General features: G+C 40.2%; 2 protein-coding genes across 6 annotated transcripts in view; both read left to right on the forward strand.

Annotated features, from left to right (window-relative positions):
- Positions 1 to 2,375, forward strand: part of LOC140638561 (transmembrane protein 180-like) — a 37,996-nt gene extending 35,621 nt beyond the window's left edge. For all 4 annotated transcript variants that reach the window (XM_072836145.1, XM_072836146.1, XM_072836147.1 and 1 more), the window contains one exon: positions 2,049 to 2,375. In XM_072836145.1, the coding sequence (XP_072692246.1) occupies positions 2,049 to 2,181 (133 nt within the window). In that variant the 3' untranslated portion in view covers positions 2,182 to 2,375. The remainder of the gene's footprint in view (positions 1 to 2,048) is intronic.
- Positions 2,376 to 16,616: 14,241 nt separating this feature from the next.
- The window catches only part of METTL9 (methyltransferase 9, His-X-His N1(pi)-histidine), a 47,581-nt gene continuing 45,400 nt past the window's right edge, over positions 16,617 to 18,797 (forward strand). The window contains exons 1-2 of one of the 2 annotated variants that reach the window (XM_072836153.1): positions 16,617 to 16,744; positions 17,019 to 17,102. In XM_072836153.1, the coding sequence (XP_072692254.1) occupies positions 17,095 to 17,102 (8 nt within the window). In that variant the 5' untranslated portion in view covers positions 16,617 to 16,744; positions 17,019 to 17,094. Of the gene's footprint in view, positions 16,745 to 17,018; positions 17,103 to 18,797 lie in introns of those variants that run through there. The other variant, XM_072836152.1, reaches the window with a different exon arrangement.

Raw genomic sequence — 18,797 nt, forward strand, 5'->3', positions numbered from 1 at the left:
AACTCCAGGCTTACATGGGCCCAATAGCCTAAGATCCTAAAGGAAACACATACATTTCTCCCAGTAGCACAGCAAAAGTCTTTCAGTGGACCCTGAAGAGCTTTATGTGAGTCACAAGCCCATCCCTGACTCAGTAGTTGTAGCCTGAGGCTGGAGTTCTCTGACTAGGTCTGGGCATGTGTCTGACCAGGAGGGTGGGAGTTGGGCAGTCCATTGGAGAGGAAAGAAGGGAGAGGAGTTTTCTTCAAGGAAGGAATGCAGGGAAGACAAAACATTATATGCCCCAGAAATGAGGTTTTCCATAGATAGCTCGGGTGGAGCCGAAGTGACACCATATTTCAATGGTAACTTTGGTGCCTCTGTTACTTCCAGAGGCTACAGTTGGTGTGTATTGGATGGCCCCACCTGTGACCCAAGCCTCTGTGTTTGTCTCAGAGCCCAGAAAGTAGCAGCACAAGAACAATGGATCAGTAGGTCATAATCACTTCTTGGACCGAGTAGGACTTGAGATGAAGCATGGTCTTCTGGACCACTGGTTGGAAGGGATGGCCATTCCTAACAAATGCAGCCCAGTCCAGAGCACCAAGGACGAACATTCCCAACTATGGCTTTTAGAGGAGGAGGTAGTGATGGTTGGAGGTTTTGCACATGATTCTAGGCAGAAGCCTTCTAGTTAATGCCTATTTATTCTTCAGAACTCAGGTCAAATACTGCTTCTCCAGGGGAGCCTTTTCTGGACTCCACTCGCCAAGAGTAGGCCAGACCCTCTGGCTAAGTGCTCCCATCTAATACCTTGTGCTTTTCCATCATAGCATTTAATGCAGTGATCTTATGTTGCCACATGTAAATCACTCTTATCTGTGATTACTTGATTTGTATCTAGCTCCTACACTAGGTGAGCTCCTTGAGGGTGGGAATTCTTATCAGTTTTGCCTACCATTGAATACCCAGTACTTAGCCCAGTGCCAGCATATTAATAATCACATACTGCCTTTTTAAAAAGATACATGAATGACACCTAGTTTCTGGTAATAGATGATTTTAGTATAAAAATGTAACAAACTGCTTCTTCTTCCTAAACTGTCATATAGTTTGATCTTTTCTCATATTTCCTCACTTGGCTGAATAAATGAGGTGATATTTTAGGTAGTGTAGGTGACCAAAAAGAAGCAGTGGACTGGATAGTCAGCCCCCAAATAATCAGGAGCCCTCTTTTACTGTATATGATTTAAATGGAAAAAAGAAAGATCAGGAACATAATCAAGAACCACAGGAAATCTGGGGCTTAGTGGAAGTTCTTGGCAGAAAACCAGGACATGCTATTCCTGAATATTACTGTTAACGATACTTTCTTCTTGTAACCTCTAATTGTGTTGAATAATAATAAGTTTAGTAATAAAAATGAATGCCAAGTTCCCACCATTTTGTTTAAAACATGTCGGAAATGGCTGCTGGGTGGTTAAGTGTCCAATTCTTGGTTTGGGTTCAGGTCATGATCTCATGGGACATGGGATTGAGCCCTGTGTGAGGCTCCTCGCTCAGCTGGGAGTCTGCTTGGAAAGTCTCTCCCTCTGCCCCTCCTCCCAGTTATGCATGCTTACACATGCTCTCTCAATAAATAAATAAATAAATAAATAAATAAATAAATAAATAAAAAATAAATCTTTAAAACATTTTGGCTGACAATTACAAAACTGAAAGTATTATGAGCAAATTTTTTGTAATTTGTAAAAAATTTTTTGTAATTACAAAACTGAAAGTATTATGAGCATGTAGATGTATGTACCTATGCACTCTGCCTCACCTCCACCTTCCATCCTCTCATGTACTGTTGCGTGTGGTCCTTCAGGCATGATCACAGGTTTATATGTCAGCCTCCTCTGGTATGGGCAACTGGAAGGTAGTTTGAAAAAATCCAGATTATTGATAAAATTGCTGTTACTTTTTAAAAGCAAAATTATTCTGAAACTTTTTGTTATATAGCTTTGAATTAATAAGAAACCATTAGAGAAACTAATTGTGTCTTAAATCTTTTTTTCTTTCCCTAGTACAATTTTAGATCTTCATGATGCTATGTTTAATTTGATTTGCCTGGTCCCCCTGGGCATTGTACTAATTCAGATTTTGGTTTGGAGCCCATTCTCAATCAGGAACAAGACAGACTACACAGGGGCTCTTTAAGGCCAATCCTGGATATCATGGGATTCAAACAAAACTTCAGTTGTTTATCTGTTCTAATAGAGTTTACATTATACCAGAAGGCAAAATGTTCTTTATAACCTCTAATTTGTTTAGAAAACAAAACAGATAAAACAAAAAAATCCAACATTTTAGGGCTTCTTGACTACAATAATAAACTGAATAAGAAAATTAAATATGGTTTAAGGCCTGTCTGTTGGCAATTTCCAAGTGGTCTTGTGCCTGGTCACAACCTGTTACTCTTCACCCTTGAATCACTCCATGAGTTGTTCTGGTTTCCCAGAGTCCACCTGACTGTGCGTGTCACTTCCTTTTATTTTAAGCCTCATACTGTTTCTTCAGCTGATTGTATTAGTGAAGACTTTTTTTTAAAAAAGATTTTATTTATTTATTCATGAGAGAGAGAGAGAGAGAGAGAAAGGCAGAGACACAGGCAGAGGGAGGAGCAGGCTCCATGCAGGGAGCCTGAGTGGGACTCGATCCTGGGTCTCCAGGATCACACCCTGGACTGAAGGCGGGCTAAACCGCTGAGCCAATGGGGCTGCCCGTGAAGACTCGCCCCACCCCCCTTTTCATTAAGTAATACTACATCACTATCATCTATAGATTCCCTTATGACTGATAGTGGTCAGATTTGGGAGATTCAGGAACTAGTGTAAGAGAACCCATGTAACCCAGATTTATATGGCTCACTGTCTTAGTCATGGAGCTTTTGGTTATTAAGGAATTCAACTTCAGCTATCTTAAATAATGGAAAGTTTCTTGTAAGGATATAATAGGCAAATTCATAGATATTGGGGGATAGGAAATAAAATAGAATTGAAGAATACAAGGACTGGAGTGGGAAAGGCAAGGTCTGAGGTAGCTTTCTCTGCCTCTGACATTTTTATTTCATTGTTCCCTCACACTTTCTCTCACACACACACTCTCAACTGAGCGCCAGAGCTTTCAGGTCAGTTGCTCACTTTCATCTAACTGATTCAGACTCTGTGTGCCTGTTGGATTCTCTCTCTCTTTCTCAGTTTTGTTTATTTTTAAGTAATCTCAAACTCACAAGCCCAAGATCAAGAGTTGCATGCTCTTCCAACTGAGCTAGCCAGGCACCCCTGTCGGTTAGATTCTCTACCAAAAAAAAAGATTCTCTACCCAAGAATGGTCACTGCTCAGCATGACACACTGTTTATATTGGTGTGCTGAAGATGCTTGACAGCTGGCTCTCTGAAAAAAAATGTTTGCATATATACATATATATCTTTGTTATACATTTTACTGATAAAAAGGATGTGTAGCATATGAGTTACAAATAATACAGTATACCTACTCTTCATTGTAAATTTCATACACCTATAATTTCAGCATGGCTTGTTATTTCTTTTTGTTATTTCTGAAAAATTCCACTGTTAGTCTTTATAATTCACAACAATAGTCATGAAATCAAGACTATGAATAAGCTTGATTACTATTCAGTTCAACAAAGAAGTCAGTTATGTTAGATCAAGGGTAGTTACAACCTAAATGTTATTTTATATTCTTATGTTAACTAGTAAGATAAAACTGAAATAATAAAGACATATTTCTGAACTTTACTCAGTTATTAAGTGATGTGAGCAACTTCTCTGATTTTTTGAATGACAGGTTTTGAATACTAGAAAGAGGGACGCCTGGGTGGCTCAGTGGTTGGGCGCCTGCCTTCGGCTCAGGTTGTGATCCTGGGATTCGGGATCAAGTCCCACACTGGGCTCCCTGTGAGGAGCCTGCTTCTCCCTCTGCCTGTGTCTCTGCCTCTCTCTCTCAGTCTGTGTCTCTCATGAGTAAATAAATAAATCTTTTTTTTAAAAAAGAACATTAGAAAGAATATGTCCTCAATTTCCTGTGCTTTTCACAGTGTAACAGCTATACACATGACCATTTTGAATTTTGCCTGCATTATTAACATTTTCTTTACTACTTTAAGTCTAGACCAGAGATTGGCAAATTATAGCCTGTGGGCTAAATCCAACCTATGGTCTCTTTCTGTACAGTCTGAGATCAAAGAATAAGTTTTACATTTTTAGAGGCTTGTTATTATTATTTTTTTAGAGGCTTGTTAAACAAATAATTACTGTGTGACAGGAACTCTATGTAACTCACAAGCTGAAAATGTCTGGCTCTTTATAGAAAAAGTTTGCCAACACCTGGTCTAGACAATCAACAAAACAATAATATATATTGATTTCCATGGTATAAATACATCCACTATGGCTAATTTCAGGCTATAAATATGATATTACTGAAAGCGGATTTAAGGGAAAGTATACTCAGTAACATACCACTATAAAATTAAAAAGCTAAAATCTTATAACACCAGATGTGCATGTTGCATCACCATACAGATACAGCAGACATTGATAACACTACAAGCATAAATAATAGTAAAATGTAGTAATGAGAAAGTAATGTTTTGATGTTTTGAATGCTTATCATTTTGTTTTTAATATCATTTACTTAAACTTACATATATTAATTTTTAAGCAATTGCTATGTTTAAAAATTAGCTTGAGAAATTCCTGAAAAATTAACAATAGCTCTCACCAGCCAGGATGAACAGGCTCCAGCATACCACTGGGTTGCTACTACTTGGTCTGTGGGTAGGTATGTTCAGTAAGAAGTGGAAAGAGTATAAGTAGAGTAGACCTGATCCATATGCTGAGTTCTCTGATCCAAGCCAGCATGTTGCAGTAAAAGAATACAAAATGGAAAAAAAAAAAAAAAAGAATACAAAATGGTATATTTCCTGAATTAGTTTTCATTTTGGTTTCCCTAAAATCAGAAAAGTTCTTTTAGGACCTGGAGATAGAGAAAACTAGGAAAAGGGATGGTGACTATTATTTTCCAGGGAGATCTACTAATCATCAATCCACACTTAGTCCTGAAAGGGGAGTTAAAGATGGTGAAGAAGTTTGGACTTGTGTAAACTTTAATATGCCCCACGAGGAAAGAATTAGTGAACTTGAAGATATGTCAATAGAAATCACTCAAGCTCAAACACAAATAGAGTAAGAAAAAAGGGATAGGGCACCCCAGAGACTTGGGACAATATGAAATAGTCAAACATACTTTTTAATAGAATTCCTCCCACCCCCCCCCAACAATGGAATAGGTTAGAGATTCCTGAGTGGCTCAGTGGCTGAGTGTCTGCTTTTGGCTCAGGGCATGATCCTGGATTCCCAGGTTTGAGTCCCACATCGGGCTCCTTGCATGGAACCTGTTTCTCCCTCTGCCTGTGTCTCTACCTCTCTTTCTGTGTCTTTCATGAATAAATAAATAAAATCTTTTTTAAAAAATGAAATAGGTTAGAAGAAATATTTGAAGGGACAATAGCCAAGAATTTATTTATTTTTTAAAAGATTTTTAAATTTATTCATGAGAGAGAGAGAGAGAGAGAGAGAGGCAGAGACACAGGCAGAGGGAGAAGCAGGCTCCATGCAGGGAGCCTGACGTGGGACTCGATCCCGGGACTCCAGGGTCACACCCTGGGCCAAAGGCAGATGCTAAACTGCTGAGCCACCTGGGGATCCTCAATAGCCAAGAATTTAAAAAAAAAATGAAAGACATAAAACCCAGAAGCTCAAGATCCAAGTAGCTCAGAGAACCAGGAAAATACCAGTATAAATATTAAAAACCCCACCAAACATAAAAACAAAAAACACCTACACACATCATATTCAAACTAATGAAAAACAAAGATAAAGATAAATTACTGATGGTAGCCAGAGAAATAACATACATTACGTAGAGAAGAACAACAATTGGATTAGCATCACATTTTTCATCAGAAACCATGCAAGACAGAAGACAATGTAATGACATCTTCAAAATGTTGAAAGAATAAAAACCCTTGTCAACTTAAAATTTTATACACAATGCAAATATATTTTAAAATTAGGGTGAAATCAAGACTTTCAGACAAACAAAAAGCTGGAAGAATTCATTACCAGCAGACTTGCATTACATCAAGTGTTCAGGGAAGTTACCAGAAAGAAACTTGGGTCTACATCAAGGAATAAGGATCTATAGAAATGGTTAAAATGAAGGTAAATATAAAAGACTTCTTTTTTTCTTATTTTTAAACACTTTAAAAGGTGATTCAGGATCACTTGTACATTGCTGTGTAAATGTAAAATGGTACCACCACTCTGGAATACATTTTGGCAGCTTCTTATAAATCGAAACATGCAAAAAAAAAAAAAATCGAAACATGCAATTACCATGCAACATAGCAACTATACTTTGGGGCACTTATCCCAGAGAAAGGAAAACTCACATTTACACAATAACCTATAAATGAATATTCATAACTTGATTCATAACAGCTAAAAACTAGAACAGCTCAGATGTCCTACAACAGATTAATGGTTAAACAAACTGTGATACATATAAATCATGGAATACTACGCAGCAATAAAAATTAACAAAGTATTGATACACACATCAACTTGGGTGATTCTCCAGGGAATTATACTGAATGAAAAATCCAATCACAGGTTTATATGCCATATAATTCCTTTTGTACATTTTTTGAAATGAAAAAAATTTAGAAATGGAAGACAGATTAGTGGTGACCAAAGGTTTAAGATGGGAGTGGGAAGGGTTAGAGATGAATGTGGTTATAACAGGACAACACAAACAGTCATTGTGGCAATGGAATTGTTCTATATCTTGACTGTGGTGGTGGACACATGAACCTACATATGATAAAACTGTATGGAACTAACACACATACATTTAAGTAAAACTCTGGAAAACTGAATAAGATTAGTGGATTATCAGTTTCAAAATCCTGGTTGTGATAATGTGCTATAGTTTGTAAGACATTACCATTAGGGTAAACTGGGTAAAGATTATATGGGATAACTCTGTACTTGTTCATACTACAGCATGTGAATCCACAATTATCTCCACTTATGTGCTTGCTCTCTCTGTCTCAAATAAATAAATCTTTTTTTTTTAAAGAATGATGACTGTAGTTAATACTATATTATAGGGGCACCTGAGTAGCTCAGTTTGTTAAGCATGGGACTTTGGCTCTGGTTGTGATCTCGGGGTCTTGGGATCTAGCCCCATGACCAGCCCCATGACCAACTCTGTACTCAGCAGAGTGTCTGCTTCTCCCTCTCCTTCTGTCCCTCCCCCTGCTCATGCTCTTTCTGTTATAAGTAAATACAATCTTTTAAAAAATACTATGTTATATACTTGAAATTTGCTAAGAGAGTAGCTCTTAAGTATTCTCACTACATGTGCATGTGCACACACACAACCCTAACTATGTGAGGTGATGAATATGTTAATTAACTTGATTATAATAATTATTTCACAATGTATATGTTGAACCATCCCATTGTACACCTTTAAAAAATCACATTGTAAAATCTATACAGTTTTTTGGGGGAGATTTATTTATCCATTTGAAAGAGAAAGTGTGTGAGTGGGGGAAGGAGCAGAGAGAGAGGGACAAACACTCTGCACTGAGCACAAAGCCTGACAAGGGGCCCCATCCCATGATCCTGAGATCACAACCTCAGCTGACACCAAGAGTCTGATGCTCAACCAATTGAACCACACAGGCAACCCCATATATACTCTTTTTGTCAATCATACCTCAGTAAGTCTGGAAAAAAATGGAAAAACTCCTGATCTTTGAGAGAGATCGTTAAGAAAATGAAAAGATAAGCCACAGACTGGGAGAAAATATTTGCAAAATCCCTATTTGATAAAAGACTTGCATGTAGAGTATTTTTTATAAAAAACCTCTTACAACCAGGGGCGCCTGGCAGCTCAGTGGATTGAGCATTAGACTCTTGGTTTTGACTCAGGTCATGATCTCAAGGTCATAAGATAGAGCTCCTACTGGGTACCATGCTGATGCTGTTGCAGAGGCTACTTGAGTTTATCTCTCTTCCCTCTGCCCTGCGCCTCCCCACATGTGCACTCTCACCCCACCCGACCCCCACACGTGCACTCTCTCTCTCTCTCAAATAAATCTTAAAAAAAACCTTTCACAACCAGTTAAAAGATAAGAAAGAATGCAACAAAAAATGGGCAAATATTTGAACATTCTACCAAAAAAGATATACAGATAGAAAATAAGTACATGAAAAAAAAAAAAAACATCTTTGACTTTTGGGAAAAGGCAAATCAAAACCAGGGAAATACTACTACATAACTATTGGAATGGCTAAAATAAAAACTGACAATACCAAGTGCTGACAAGGTTGTGGAGCACCTAGAACTCATACAGTCCTGGGAGAATTAAAATGGCATCGCTGCTTTGGGAAACAGTTTGACAGCTTATTAGAAGGTTAAATAGATATAGAATCTGACATAGAATCCAGAAATCCCATTGCTAGCTATTTGCTCTAAAGAACAAAAAACAATATTCACACATGTACACAATTGTTTATGGCAGCTTTATTCACAATCACACACATAAAAAACTGGAAACAATTCAAATGTCCACCAGGTAATTAGTGAACAAATTGTGGTACATCTACATCATGGAATGACAGGGGATAGATTTACTGATACATCAGTGTGAATGAATGCCAACCACATAATGTTGAGTGAAAGAAGCCAGACTCAAAAGATTATCTACTGTATAATTCCATTTAAATAATATTCTGGAAAGGGTAAAACCATTGGGGCAGCAAACAAATTAGTGGCTACCAGGATCTAAGGTGGGGAGAGAGGTTGACAAGAGATCCAGGGAACTTTTTTAAGGTAATGGAAATATTCTGTATTTTGATTGTGGTGTTGGTTTACACAGTTGTATGCATTTGTCAAAACTCAGAAACTGTACATAGGGTGAATTGCTTGACTTAAAAAATATTTACAGACCACAGAAATAGTTTTCATTTTATTTTTGGAAGATTGTCCTGAAGTGATTACACAAGTGCTATTTGACTTGCTGTTTAGAAATGTCATTTTTGGGATGCCTGGGTGGCTCAGCAGTGTCTGCCTTTGGTTCAGGGCATGATCCTGGGGTCTGAGATTGAGTCTAGCATCAGGCTCCCTGCTGAGGAGCCTGCTTCTTCCTCTGCCTATGTCTCTGCTTCTGTGTCTCTCTCATGAATAAATAAAACCTTTTTTTAAAAAAAGGTCATTTTGGGGGCCCCTTGGTGGCTCAGTCAGTTAAACATACCACTTCTGATTTGGGCTCAGGTCATGATCTCAGGGTCAGAGGACTGAGCCCCGTGTCTGGCTCCTGGCCAGGCATGGAGTCTGCTTGGGATCCTCTCCTCCTCCTCCCCCCTCTATCTCTATCCTCTACCCTTCCCCTTCCTCTCCCCCATGCCACATACTCTCTCTCTCTCTCAAATAAATAATCTTTTTTAAAAAGGAAATGTCCTTTTCTTCTTTTAGGTTATCTCAACACTTAAAAAAAATCATTACCTCAGGGCACCTGGGTGGCTCAGTCAATTAAGCATCAGCCTTCAGCTCAGTTCATGATCTTAGGGTCCTGGGATGGAGTCCCACATTGGGCTCCCTGCTCAGTGGAGAGAGTCTGTTTCTCTCTCTCTCTCTCTCTCTGCACTTGACTTTGCTCTTTCTATCTCTAATAAATAAATAAAATCTTTAAAAATTATTACCTTGTTAAAAAATTTCATGACTATTGAATACTTTTTTAAGTAACACTTTATTTTTTTAAAGATTTTATTTATGAGAGAGAGAGAGAGAGAGAGAGAGAGAGAGGCAGAGACACAGGCAGAGGGAGAAGCAGGCTCCATGCAGGGAGCCCCACGTAGGACTCAATCCTGGGTCTCTAGGATCATGCCCTGGGCCGAAGGCGGCGCTAAACTGCTGAACCACCCAGGCTGCCCAGTCACACTTTTTATTAAAGCACATATTGCTTCTGCTAAGACCCTCTTCCCTGCCTTCTCCCTGTGAGCCATGTTACAAACTCCCTATTTACAACAAGATTCTGAATCGGTACACCCGGGATGGCCCAGGAACTTACACTGTAACTAATACCACTGGGGAAAAAAAAAAATAATAATACCACTGGGGATTCTGATGCTCGTGGGCTGAGGACAGCTAACAAACACTAGGAGGCAGTAGAGCATTGTGTGAAGAATGAAGGTTCTATAATCAGACTGCCTATTTTAAAATCCTGCCTCAACCTCACACTGGCTGTGCAGTGGAAGCTTTGTGTCTTGGACCTTATTAGATTATAATTAGGATTAAAAGAGAGGACACACGTAAGACACTTAGCATGATGTGTCAGCTGTTGTTGTTTATATCATCTTTCTATGAAGAGTGAAGCTGTGGCCCAGATCCAGAATTCCATGTAGTAGAAATATACCCATTTTCATTTAGAGAGTTTTTCCTCCCAAGCACCTCCCAGGGGACTGGGCATGCCTCACACTAAGGGGGAGGGAGATGGATATGGGGAGGAAGAAATGCAAGGATTTGGGCTTTAGGTCATAAGAAGCTCACAATTTGTCAAGCATACAACTGTCAAAACAAAAGATGTCTCTGCTTATAAACTCTGTCACAAGTATGTATTATGTAAATTATTTCCTATTTTGTGGAGTGCTATGGAAATCTGAATTTGTTAGATTTGTTGTTAAAGTGTGTGGAAAAACAAAGTGAAACCACTTCTCGTGTACTATGTAAGATATGTTTATGTTAGCATTTGGGGGAAAATCCATATAATTCGTAATTCATATAAGGAAGTAAGCAGGTGAAGAAACAGATCCTGTGACTGGTAGTCTCTAATTCGCGTGCACATGTACAGGTTGCCTTTATTAATTATCATTTTTAGAGACAAAATAATTAAGGTTATGTGATTTTCCAAGGTCACATGGAAAATGTCAGGGACATATCCAGAATGAGTTTTCTGCTTCCTGGTATGAATGCTCATCCTGTTTTTGATGACAAAGATGAGAGCTGGATATACGACACGGGGTTCAGGGACTAGGAGTGTATGGTGATAAGAAAAAAAAAAAAGGCCCTGAAAGAGAACCAGAGGCATGTCTGAAGAATTTAAGAACGTTCTCATTTCTATTTATTTCACTTCTCAGACAAATGAGGTCTGATATTTGTTGGGTGAAGGAAGGCTGGCTGGCCATCTTCAGTCCCCATAAAGAGCATGATGTGGGTAAATCACCATTGTTTAAGGTTTTGCTGGTGTTGAAACTTGATATGTGGTTACACGGAGAATGGTATCATTTCCCACAGGCACATTAGCATAGGCCAAACTCACAGCCCAATGCAAAAAAAAAAAATTTTAAACCCCCAAACCTATTTACCAATTTACACTGAGAAATGAGACAGATCCTTGTGTTCCCCATCAGCACATGTCCACCATGTGGTGAGGAATGTGGCCATTTAGAATGATGCTAATAGATGATGTCATGGAGCCTGGATAAAATGGATGCACCTATCTCCATCCACAGAGAGACATCTGCTGCCTTGAGCCAAGCGGAGGGGTACTGCCTCCTGGGTTGATGATGGAGATCCACTACCAAATCAGCCTGCCTTTCCATTTTCTAAGGCTGACACTCCTCCCCACCCTCCACATGCAATGAGATGTTTTTTTCTGTAGGTATGTTATGACCTTCCTGCAGTCAATCTGCAGTCAAGTCTTGGCTTGGGGACCTGCCTTTCTAAAAGGTGACTTTGTATCTTTTTGCTCTAATCCATCATACAGCTGCTTTTACAAAGTGTGACTCTTTTTTTTTTTTTTTTTTTAAGATTTATTTATTTATGATAGAGAGAGAGAGAGGCAGAGACACAGGCAGAGGGAGAAGCAGGCTTCACGCCAGGAGCCCATCGTGGGACTCGATCCCTGGTCTCCATGATCATGTCTTGGGCCAAAGGCAGGCGCCAAACCGCTGAGCCACCTAGGCATCCCAAGTGTGATTCTTATATAGCGATTGTTTATTTCCAGAATTTTTTTCAGGGCATTTTTAACAGGGCAGTTTTGATGATCAATTGTATGTACTGCCTACCATATTAAAAAGACCTGACTTGGGATCCCTGTGTGGCACAGCGGTTTAGCGCCTGCCTTTGGCCCAGGGCGCGATCCTGGAAACCCGGTATCGAATCCCACGTCAGGCTCCCAGTGCATGGAGCCTGCTTCTCCCTCTGCCTATGTCTCTGCCTCTCTCTCTCTCTGTGTGACTATCATAAATAAATAAAAATTTAAAAAAAAAGACCTGACTTAATTTTTTTTCCTCAAACATCTTTAAACATACGTTAAAAATGTAATGTATTCCTGACACTTGTGTCTAAACAGATATAAATTCTAAAAGGGATAAAAGAGCTAACAAATATTAAATGTTCTCAGATATGATATGATTTACCATGTATCAAGATGAAAATCTGCCCATGTATAGGACAATGGGGAAATTCCAGTCCATGTATCAAACAGAGACTCTAAAAATTAATTCATTGTACTATGAAATAACTACATGGATTAACTTAATTTTTCCCCATGAAGACTTATCCTGGGCAGCCTGGGTGGCTCAGCGGTTTAGCGCCGCCTTCAGCCCAGGGCCTGATCCTGGAGACCCGGGATCGAGTCCCACGTCAGGCTCCCTGCATGGAGCCTGCTTCTCCCTCGCCTGTGTCTCTGCCTCTCTCTCTCTCTGTGCCTCTCATGAGTAAATAAATAGAATCTTAAAAAAAAAAAATGTAAAAAGTGCATGTAACTAACCTAAGGGAATTTGCTTAAAATTATGTTTAGAAAGCAGCAAATTTGGGACGCCTGAGTGGCTCAGCGGTTGAGCGTCTCTCTTTGGCTTAGGGCGTGATCCCGGGGTTCTGGGATCGAGTCCTGCATTGGGCTCCCTGTGAAGAGCTTGCTTCTCCCTCTGCCTAGGTCTCTACCTCTCTGTCTCTCATGAATAAAATCTTAAAAAAAAAAACAAAAAAAACCCAGCAACTCTGGCTCCAATGTCACTTTAGTTTTAAATTGGACTTTTCCTGGAGGCAGAACAGCCTGTTCTATATTCCCAGATAAACTATACTTTTGTGAGGTCCCTGAGCAAAGCTGGCTTCTCCCACTCTCACCTCCCAGAGCTGGTGTGGGAGGCTGGAGGAAGAAGATAGAATCTGAGTGCTATCGGTGGAAGGCAAAGCTTCCAATACCTGCCCCTGTCCTTTCTAAAACTTTTCTCAAAAGACTTGAGCATGGAAAGCTAATGAACTTGAAATAAACTTTCTATTGTAGAACAGCCTACTAGCTGTTTTCGGGATTGACTGTCGATTTTAGGAAATTGTCTGTAACAAAGGATGCTTGGTAAGGGAAAACCATGAACCGCAGGAAAACAGCTGTGATGGTCTCACAATGCTGAGGTTTTGGTTATTTAAGAGCCAAATGCCTTTCCTCTGGGTTTAATGGTTTGTGCACACGATACCTTTACGGAAGATCCTAGGCTGAGTTGTAAAGCAACTCACATTAGTTGTGGCTATATATATACAAAAAACAAAACAAAACAAAACAAAACAAACAAAAAGATCAATCACTGTCTTTACCAGAGAAGGGAGATAGCTTTTTCTGATTTTCAGGTTGCTTGATTGCTCAAGTATCCTCTTTCATAAATGTACTCTTCCTCATTCTCATACTAGTACGTGGTTGTGTAAAAATAAAATGGTCTTCTTTCATGCCAGCAGAGATGTGGTTCTGTGCTGTTACACTAACTCTTTATGATCACTTATGTTTATGTATGTACATACATATTTTGTCTACTATGAAATATTTAGATTTTAAGTTTTTAAAGCTTTCTCATTGTACCGTGCAATTTTTTCATGTATTTCAAATAAACCATAAGTTTGAATGTTTTGTAGTTAACAAAACAAAAAGACTTTATAGTTTTAAAATAAGTATATGAAAACACAGTGGCATGAAGTGACATGGCACAGGGGGTGGAGAGGAAGTAGCCATTCATAAGACCAAACCCACATACATGCAGGAGACAGCAATTAAGAGGCCAAGGATAGGGATGTTTTGAAAATACACTTAAAACAAGATCAAAGAACATCTTTGGACCTTTGAAAATGCCCCAGAAAGTGAGTGAAAAACAACAGCCTTCTCTCTTTTTTCAGAGCTCTGACTCAGACCTCCTACGAGGAGATTGCAAAGTTGAAGCATGTATTTTAAAATAATACATATATTCCTTTCAGTGAGTTACACTATTACGTGCAATTTTTTTTAAGGATCCTAAAAGCAATCATGTATACATAAAAATTACATAGGTGGTCCACCAGGAGTCTTCACATCCCTCGAGTGGGATGCAAGGGCACTCCTATTTCTTTTCTTACAATTACTGGGTGCACCTATAATCCAGAGGAACTTGGGCAACTTCGGAAGCTCTCAAACTTAGAGAGATGTCAAAATGAGGGCTGCAATGCCACACTTCCTCTGGGCAGCATTCTGCACACTACTCCCTACACCCCAGTCAAGTCAGATCCCTCTATTAATTTTTGTTGTTGTTGTTGTTTTAATTTATGAGAAACAGAGAGAGGCAGAGACATAGGCAGAGGGAGAAGCAGGCTCCTTGCAGGGAGCCTGATGTGGGACTCGATCCCTGGATTCAAGGATCACACCCTGAGCCAAAGGCAGACGCTCAACCACTGAGCCACTCAAGTGTCCCTTATTTATGTATGTATGTATGTGTGTGTATGTATGTTAGAAGTTCTAACAATATCCAATTCTTTTCTAGCACTCAGCAGTTTGTAATCATATATTCATTTTTTGATTCCTTGGACAGGTCTGCCTCCTACTAGACAGACTGCAGATTGTCTGACGGTGAGGCACTATGTTTGTTTTCTGTTCCACATAGTACAGTAAATGGCATGTATTTAATACATATTTACTGACTATGTGAAAGTGGTATTTGTCTTTCTGATGTTATTCCTGACAAACAGAGACAGGTATGAGATTACCATGGTGTGAGGACTGAGGGGCAGGGGGAGGAAGCCGCAGGGTTCAGAAGGTTCTTTTCTTTTTTTAAAAAGATTTTATTTATTCATGAGAGACACAGGCAGAGACATAGGCAGAGGGAGAAGCAGGCTCCATGCAGGGAGCCTGATGTGGGACTCGATCCCGAGACCGTGGGATCACACCCTGAGCCGAAGGCAGATGCTCAACCGCTGGGCCACCCAGGCATCCGGGTTCAGAAGGTTCTAAACATGAAATGCCACCGTTGGCATGGAGTTCTATATATCAGAGGGAGAAAGGCTTGCCTACTCAGAAGACCAACATTCTTGACAAGTAGATGACTTCAGTTTGCTGCCTGATTCTATGATTTTTAGGTTTGAATGTTTTCTAGTTTATGTTTTATTTCCTGCCCCCATCCTTCCTCCCTTAGTTTGAAGTCGAAAGGAATAGACACAGGAGGAGCTCTCATCAAGAGGTCTAAGGGAATGTTTTATGGCGAATAGCTCTGCAGAGACCAGTCACATTAGGACTGAACATCCTTCTGATAATGTTGGTTGAGACTTCTAGATCACCTGATTCTCACAGATGTATTGTGAAGTAGGCAGCTCAGAATCATGGGCCTTAGTTTATAAATGAGGAAAGGGGGGGATAAGAAGAGGTTGAATTATCTGGGTTATAGTGAAAACAAGAGCAAATTAACATTTTTTTGGAGAGCTTACTATGTGTTGAGGCCTTACATTAAGCCATTTATATTTAGACTATATACTTTAATCATTACCACATCCCACAAGACTATTTTATTCCCATGTTACAGATGAGGAGACTGAGACCTAGAGATCAAATTATTTGCTTCAAATTGCATTACCAGAACCATAGTCAGGCTTCAAACTCAGGTAGTCTGTCTCAAACTACTATGCTAATGAGTACACTGGGAGATCTCCAAGAGTACACTGTGTTATTTATACTTGCTTCTATAGGTCTGACTCCCAGTTTAATTCTGCTACTTTATGTTGCCAATTTTTTTGCAACCTGTTTGCAGTTTCACCTGAGCTTAGAATTTATCAATCAGAGACCATAGTGATCATTGCCTATGACAGAAATTGTATCAACCAAGTTCAGATAAAAATCCCCATTAAAATAACTGCTGAATATTTACTAATTTGATTTTTTAAGACGTCCTTAGTGCTTAATTACCACAGGGCACATCTACTGAATATACTGGGGAATACTTGCATCATTCTCTGACACTACAAAACACGAAGAAGTATTAAAAAAAAAAAAAAAAACAAATCCATAAAATGAAGTCGATGAAAACGTGATTTATGAGTTCTTTTTAGACTATGATTTCTTCACGGAGATGACAGTGACCAACAGCGACGAACACATTTTGTGTCCTCTACAGATCCAGTCCCTCTTTCTATGGGTTCCTTTCACATTATATTTTGTCATTGAAAAGAAAACATGAAATGTAATCTGTAGCTGATAAGAACAATTACAAAAAAAGGTACCTTTGCTTAGAGTTCTAGAGAGGAAAGTGATCCAGTCAAGATTTTGGGCCTGTGCACAGAGCTACGACATAAGTGAGACATCTAAACTCCTCCTGGTCAGGAGGGCAGTGAGCAGGTCAGTACAGAACGCTGTCGTTTATGTATCTTTGGGATATCACTGACTGCATTTGAAAGCCATGTAAGAAAGGATATTGGCTGGTTTTTGGCTTCTCATGTTATCTGCCTCTTCGCCTCTCCATTATGGATAACTGAGGTTTTTAATTGAGGTTTTAATATACAGTAGTGACATTCTAGAAGATGAAGGAAGGGGGCAGTCCCTGAGGGCAATCTGAACTTCTGCTTAGTATATTTACTCTTGCTGTTTTCCTTCCTCCTCATTTGTAATTCAGGAGGCTCTCTGAGAAGAGAGAGACAGCAAAGCTTCTTAGATGGATCGAAGGATCACGAGCTGGGATACCAAGTTCTATGAAAAGGTCTGCTATTGAATTTGCTCTACCTTTAGGCAGATCATTTGATCGTGTTGTGCTTTGGTTTCTTCCTGTGCTTGCTTGCTAAACGTAAATAACATGTATTTGACTATTTTGTGATTATTATAGAGTCTTTTAAATGTGTGGATGATTCATTTTTCCAGGCCAGCTGCTCAGGTATAAAATGAAAATCTGCTCCTTTGAGATGCTAGGCTCTACGGCCGATAAAATGAAAATCTGCTCCTTTGAGATGCTAGGCTCCACGGCCGTCAACTGACCTCCAAATCCTTAGGAGTTCAGCAGCCATCTAGTTGCTTCTTGTTCATCTGACACAGTTTACAGTCTCTGAGCTGTGGCTCCTCAAGTTTATTCTGTAGTTGGGGGGCAAACCTTTTGTTTCCTTTGTTTTCAGAAATGAAATATGTCACTTTATATACTCTTGCTGTTTTCACCCTCCTCTTCCCACTACCCCCCTCTAGAAATATGAAGGCTTTCTTTTGGCACAGACAGAGCTCCTTTATCTCACACTGATTTCAGAGACAGGAGGGAGAGGTGACCTGGTAAACAAACCGTATTATCTGGACTGGCTAACACAGTTGCCTTTTGATGATTTGGGCCAGGGACCACTAGAGGTTTGAACTAGACTTAGGAAGGTTCAGGCTCTTTGTAGTTTTGGGAGGAAGCAGTCAGGGAGTATACTGAAAAGAGAGAACACAAAGTATCCTCCCCTGCCCCCCCCACCCCATGTTTTTGTTAGTTAGTTATAGCCTACCTCATGTTAAGCAACAAGGTGTCCCTGTTCGACAAGTGCCAAGCTGAGATTCTCAGAACCTACTTTAAACGTTTGTGGGTAAAGAACAATTTTGTTCTTCACCATGCCACCGTGGCATAAATGACCATCTCTGAAGTGCAATATCAGAGTAAACGGAAAGGCTTCTTACTTTCTTTTGAACTAAAAAAAATTTTTTTAAATGTATTTACATTATTTCTAGTGGAGTTCAATTAAAAGCAGTTTCTAAACAAACCTGGGAAGCCAGAGAGCCCGTGAAATTATGTTAACTCCTTAGTTGTAGCTTGGAGGTATAGCAGCAGGAAGGACTTCAGACACAGGAACACCGTGTGACCCCTTCGGTTCTGAAACGTTGCTAGGGCTCCTGTGCTAGAAAGGATCAAAGAAACATCGGGTAAATACTGCTCCTAGAACCCAGTTCGCTGGAAGAGCGTTGGTTGGGTCCAAATTTCCGTTCAAGGAAACAGGCAAGGGAGTCTAATTGAGGAGGGGTAGCGGGGGTGGGGGTGGGGTGGGGAGAGGCGGGGTTGTGTCTTCATTCTCCGACAGGGTCATCGATACATTAAAATATTACTTGCGGGTGCCCCGGCTGCAGGAGCTTCCAACAGTGGCAGAGCTTTCACGGATGCCTCTTAGAAGCTGCACCCAGCAACCTGCCAGGCGTGCGGGACGGGACTGGGAGGAGGGGTTGCTGATACCCGGTCTCCCCGAGATTCCCGGCGGCTTTGCCGCTGCAGCAGAGGCGGGTGGAGGCCCTGGGGGGTGGGGGCCCGGCTCGTCGGCTCTAAACGTAAACAGGACACTGTTTACCAACTGGCAGCGTCCGTCCCCGGCGAGGTGTCGGGTCTGACAGTCTGGACGTACAGACCGCAAGGAGACACCCTCTCCTCGCCCCCCCCCCCCGCCCTCCT

This window comes from Canis lupus, chromosome 8, assembly GCF_048164855.1.
Source record: "Canis lupus baileyi chromosome 8, mCanLup2.hap1, whole genome shotgun sequence".
Classification (NCBI taxonomy): domain Eukaryota; kingdom Metazoa; phylum Chordata; class Mammalia; order Carnivora; family Canidae; genus Canis; species Canis lupus.